A 6,360-nucleotide genomic window follows, 5' to 3' on the forward strand; every position below is an offset into this window, starting at 1 on the left:
CAATGATGCGGGGACAATAAATCAACTATTAAATCATTGTTTAATGATGCTGTGACAGAAAAAAAAATCAGAAGACTCATTTATAGTTTTCTGTTATAGATAGGGAATATAAGGGAGCTTAAAATGGAGCATAATGGCTCACTGCCCAGGGCAGAACAACATGGGGGGCGGCTCTGATCACTCAGGGGAGGTGATGAGTCGTTTCCACTTGGTTCCAATTTATACTTTTTAATCCTTTACAGCAGGGGTCACCAACCTTTACAATGCTGAGAGCTACTTTATGGATACTGAGCACTGATATCTATTTATCCACCGGATTGCTGATTGCCCGTTGGTAGCATGGGGTTGAAGTGAAGCCACTGGCCGCCATATTGGTACTCCCTAGTTAGACCGGTCACAATTTAAACAATATGTGCGCAACAGCATCAAACGACAGAGATGTTCTCATTTTCAGAGGGGCTTAAGACTTTTAAAATAAAGATAAATTTATCACTTTGATACACACTGGCTGTTTCACAGCATCAATAGATTAATGTAACTTATAATAGAAAAATAGGCCCATCACATTGCAGTCATTATGAAGTCAATTAAGTCTATAAATCATGTATTATAATATATTATACAAATCCTTCAAAATATAATTAATATTATATGTACATGTAATATGCATGTATTGGTTACATTGCTATGGTGATAGTAGTACATGTCTGTTAATGCTGTATTTTCCTATTAGCAGATGTTGCATGCATGATGCCGTATACTTCTGTGCATTTGTCTTTAAAGATGTTTGAGTTGCTTTTTTCCCCTTAATATAACATGCAATATATTTCAGCACATGACTTTTTCAAATGAGGAATACAACAAAAACTACAGCATCATCCACTAAAGAATTACTTCATTGACAATGACTTTCTATTTCCTCTACTTTCTATTTTCTAACATTAGACCCAATGTCAGTGGCTAACTCAGACAATGTCTTCCAGTCAGTCTGAGATAGCCAGACTAATGTTAGTCTGCAGACTAAACCATAGGATCCATCGGCTATAGATGGATTATTGCTTAGTTCATCCACTGACATGTGAAACGTCTTCCCACAGCTGGAGAACTGCTTGTTCTTGCAGCAAAATGCCACACATGAGGGCGTTTTTACCGCGTCTCCGTGGGAGTGGGGAGTCCCAATATGGTGGCCGGTGGCTTCACTTTTTTCGGGGAATCAGCAATCCAGTGAATAAATAGAGATCAGTGGTACTGAGTCATAGTAAGGTCTACCAATGCTGAACTATGAGCTGGAGGAGTCAGTGTTCACCTAAACTGCATCCAAAATAAACAAACTCTTATAGTTTCTTTGAATTTCTAATTTTCTATTACATATTGTCATTTGGAAATCACCATAAATGCTTAGATGATATCAATGAAATATGATATAAAATGTTCTATAAATGCTTAAAAAAGAACAGAATCTAACATAGTTTCCAAACTTAACCCACTGGTGAGTTGCTCTGTTTTCAGAAGATCCTGAGGGCCCCCCATGTGGTCCTTAGGGGCCCATTGGTACAAGCGGGCAGTGCTTTGGTGACCCCTGGTTTAGAGTTTTGTTTCAAGACGTAGATTCTGGTTTAATAAAAAAATACGGAGAACCAACTTTGACATAATTAGAAATAAAGGCAGAAATATATGGACAGAGTTATGGCCCCTGGAATACTGAATGAACGGCAGAAACCGTCATCGGATTCTTTCCGAGACACGTTTATTTTTTTGTTTTAGTTTAAGTTTTATTTCAATGATTAATTGAAAATTAATGTTTCATTTGCATTGAAACAGGAACCCAGTTTTAGTGGTTAACTGACTGCAGCTCAGCTGATCTCTGCACAGCGTGACACGATTCTAACAGACTGATATTCTTCATCAGATCACAATAAACCTTGAATTTTTCAATCTTTCTTTTTCTTAGAAAAAATACCTGTGCAACAATAAAAACTTCCATTTTATTTGTGGTTCATTCTAGCAAGTCAAACGTAGATTCATCACTAAATGTAGGAAATGTCTTTATCTCTTAGTTTAAAGAATCAAGGCCTCCAGATAGTAAATAAAATCGAAATGATATATTTTCTGTTTTCATGTCTGTATGCCATCCTGAGGAGGAGGACTGAGACGAAAGTTTCTTTCACGTCTTTGTGTTCTGCTCTCCTTGGGAAGTCTCCATGCCTGCTTGTCCACTCAGCAATCTTCCTTGTGATTACGTAAGACACATTTCTGTGTTTGTCAGATAATTGTTTCCCTTTTTAAATGAAAACTGAAAATGTCAGCACACCGAGGATTAGCTCAGTCTATAGTTTCTGGACTACAGTGAATCAACCGTCTAGAGTAACAAAAATCTATTTCCTAAATATATATATATATATATATATATATATATATATATATATATATATATATATATATATATATATAAACATTTATTTAAGTCACATACCTTACAAACCAACAATTGCTGCATAAATTAGCACTTTGTCTTCTTACGTTTCTCAAGTGACACTGTTTTTATTGTTAAGCAGGTTGTATTCTGTATATGGGGATACTAATGCAATATAATCTTACTTTCTATATATTGTTATGTGTCAATTATAAATAGATAATTAATCAATAAATATATTTACTTCTTTTGTGTGCAAGGAAACACAAATATACTGTATTTGCATGTGCCGGAGGAAGTTTACTTTTTTTTTTCTCCATGATTTTGACAAATCTGATTGTTTTAAAAAGATATGAAAAACCTCCCAGTTACTGTAGCTTAAAGTACTAGCAGCGCAGTTATTTTAAGAATTTAAGAGACATTAACAATTACACAAGTATCAACATTTTGAGATTGCATCAAACATTTGAAGAGACTCTTCGCTTGGAAAGCAAACATCATGGATAGACAAAAATCCAAAACATTTGTAGAAAGTACAGAATGAAACACTCCAAATATAAACCAACCTTACAAAGAAAATTAGGAACACTGGTCAAAGATTTTAACATTAATTTAACACCAGTAGGCTGACAGTACCTGAATGAAGACTTTATAATAACAAGAACACATCAGAATTCATATGTAAATGTATGAATTAATAAGCATTGATCACAGCAAAAAAAACGGATTAAAGTATCAAACTTTTCCTTTAAAAACATCAACAAATCATTTTTCCCCTTTAAACATGTTTGTATTCAAGTCTTTCTTTCCCTCCTTTGTCACACAGCGACTCTCTCAAAGTTCAAGTCAATAACGCTCTGCTGAAGGTATTGACAGGATAAAGTGGTCCTACTTAACGGCAGAGCGTTCGCTCTCATAGCGTCTCCTGGGGAAGACGACCAGAAATGGGAAGCAGGATTAGGAGGAGAACAAGAGTGAGAAAGAGCAAAGAAAAGACGGAGCAAAGCAAGGGAGGANATATATATATATATATATATACACACATTTTTCACGCAGCCATGTTTTTACAGAATTTTATGATGGTTGTCTTAAAGTTGTCATTTTAAAATACCAAATTAACTATTTAATCACTTTACTAAACACTTTATCTGCAGCAGAGAAGTTCAAAACATGAAGCAAGTAGGAGGACTCATCAATTTAATAAAAAAAAGAGAAATGTACAACGATGGTGGTTTCTCTGTGGGCCTCTTTCTCTGGTCACGTTTGAGACCTCTGTCGCTTCCAGAACCTCTTGACCTCGCTGTGTCCGTGGGGGGTCACCACCATCACCCTGTGGGCCACATCCTGCCACACCAGGCAGCCCAAACCCTGCAAAGCCACAGGAAACAAGGCTCAGTGTCTCATGGCGTTAGCTCACCTTTTACTGCCACAGCGGCAGAGAGCTGGGTCGCCCCTCTGTTATTTGCCCTCACAGACCAGATACATTAGATGTGGCGTTCCCCAAGGCTACGTATTAAGGCCCCTATACACTATCTATAAGCTCCATCTAACTCAGATCTAATTAAACAGCATAACTTATAATAACAGAGGTTTATCAGTTATCATCTACTATGCAGATGATACACAGATATCATTCAAAATTAGTTGTTTAAAGACACCTTTGACTGTTTTTTTCCAATCATTTTATTGTTGATTTTTTTTTTATTTTCTTGCAAAGTTCTTTTCCCTGTTATTTCCTATTATGTTCGGCTCCTTAAATTGTCCTAATATTGAAATCTGCTAAATGAATTAAAAGGCCTCACCTGGATCTGGTAATTAAAGGTATGTAGTGCATTATTTTACTTCCTTTTCACTACCTTTTAGAAACTGTGCCGAGGTCGGTCCGAGCAAGGTTACAGATAAATGTTGAGTGTAATTGGCACGCAAACCGAACCAAAACGTGCCAGACACAACAGAACCGCGTTAACATGGTACTAGTTCATCAGTAGGCCTCGGCGAGGTTCTGTTCTGGCTCGGTTCTCAGATAACAAAGAGCGCGTGAGCAGACTGCCTCATCTCCTACAGTCAGCCTCCGTGATCATGCAATTTCAGACATTCATAAAAATCCTAGCTTCACTACCGTCCCGTACGATTTCCAGTGATGATTCTGCTTAGCAATGCGATGAACCTCAGTGTCTGTTGTTGGTTCCTGCTTCTGTAAGCCCTGATTAGACTATCATTTGTCGTATCCACTTCCCAAAAGCCGACTCTGTCAAGTAAATTCTCCAAAGGCTGCCTTCTTCGCTTGACTCTCGGCAAACAACGAAATATCACAATTATAACATAACTTCCTGAGTGTTACGGGCGCCGCCATGTTGATTTCTTGTTTACCTCTAGAGAGCAGTAGTACCATAGATCGCCACTAGGAGGTGAGGAACCGTGCTAGCTTTGTGTGAAAACGGTCATAAGGAACCGAGCTCGGCACGGTTAACTGATCCAAGCTCGGTCCGAATTCGGCACGGATCAGTTTCAGAGCGTAGTGGAAATGGGGCTATAAAGTTACGTTAACAAACACATAGAAATAGATTATAGATCGGAAAATCCCAGGAACAAAATTAGATCCAATTAATAATAATGATCATAATCACCTCTCTGAGGTCAAAGGGTTTATGACTGAATCCAGCTAACGCTGTAACTTGAGGAGTTCTGCCTAAAGCGTATTTACAGACTAAGAAGGTTTTTAAATTCAGATTAAATCTATTTCCAGTAAACTTGGCTTTGTCTGGGTTCTTCTTTACGCATATATCCTTGTCAGAGTCGCTTCCCTCCACTTAAAGACTTTTTGAATACTAAACTTGTTGAATATTTCAATAATCTGCTAATCCGGATTAATCCCACTATTATAGCCTGGCTGGATGGAACCTGGATGACTTTCTGGACTCTTCCTCTCTCCTTAGTTTTACCAAGACCAGGAGTGAAGATTGTGGTTCTTATCAGCGCTGACTTTCAGACTCTAACAGCAGAAGTCTATCAGAGGGCCTGCAGGGTCCAGATATTTCTGATTTAATTCGTTGGTTGGATTAACTCCCTGCTCCTAAGATCACTGATGGCCTGCTGGATATCCGCCATGTTGGTTTAATGGGATTCTGACAACATTAGAGGAAGTTCCAACCTGAGCTCGGTCTCGCAGAACCTCAAAGTCAGCCTGGGACAGGAACTGATTGTAGAGAACTCCTGAAAAATACAAAAAACACTGTTACAGGTTAAAGTCAGGCACATTTCTCCCATTTTTCTTCAAAAGAGACCAAAGGAGTGAACAACGATAGGGAAACATTTGAGTTTATCATGTCTTGAATTGCTTCAACAAATAAAACGCAGAAAACCACCAAGAAAAGGAGAATAATTTGTATGTAATGGAAGTAAAGAATTTCCCTTCAATTAGAGTCGGCCGATATATCAGTCAGGACGAGTTATTGTTCGGCCTCTACCTTCAATACTTTCTACCTTCGGTTTTTAATAGAAAGTATTGAAATAATTGATCCTTTAATGTAACCTGCATGTTTTTAATGCAAAATGGCTGCTTGCTGCAGTTTTTTTTCAGTTATTTTTAGTAGTAAGATCACAAAAAGTGAAAAAAAAAAGTATAAAACAACAGCTGGACTCTGGAGCAGGGTCGGATTTAGGAAATTTGGGGACCTAGGCAAAGACAGGCAGGGGGCCCTCTGAATGGAGAAGTCAAGAAATAAAACAGCCCCATTCTCCAGATAGAGAAATGTTAATAGAATAGACATCCATTATCTGTTCTAGGTTGTGTCCCTCTCTTCTTGTCCCTTTTCTTCTTGTTTTCCTCTCTATGTTTTGTACTCAGCTGACTTTTCATGCTGTCTCTAAAGGAATGAAAGATTTTTTCCAAGCACTAAGCTCCCTTAGCTGATTGCTCCTTCCTGTGTTTCCAAAAAGGCCAAAGT

The 6,360-nt window shown here is 37.9% G+C and overlaps 1 protein-coding gene across 2 annotated transcripts in view; it reads right to left on the reverse strand.

Moving 5' to 3' along the window:
* Nucleotides 1-3,596: 3,596 nt before the first annotated feature.
* Nucleotides 3,597-6,360, reverse strand: part of gtf2h4 (general transcription factor IIH subunit 4) — a 23,555-nt gene continuing 20,791 nt past the window's right edge. For both annotated transcript variants that reach the window (XM_015403679.1, XM_015403680.1), the window contains exons 11-12: nt 5,565-5,626; nt 3,597-3,781 (exon numbers count right to left, since the gene is read on the reverse strand). In XM_015403679.1, coding sequence (XP_015259165.1) covers nt 3,739-3,781; nt 5,565-5,626 — 105 coding nt within the window. In that variant the 3' untranslated portion in view covers nt 3,597-3,738. The remainder of the gene's footprint in view (nt 3,782-5,564; nt 5,627-6,360) is intronic.

This window comes from Cyprinodon variegatus, unplaced genomic scaffold (genome assembly GCF_000732505.1).
Source record: "Cyprinodon variegatus isolate N-32 unplaced genomic scaffold, C_variegatus-1.0 Scaffold1541, whole genome shotgun sequence".
NCBI classification, from domain to species: domain Eukaryota; kingdom Metazoa; phylum Chordata; class Actinopteri; order Cyprinodontiformes; family Cyprinodontidae; genus Cyprinodon; species Cyprinodon variegatus.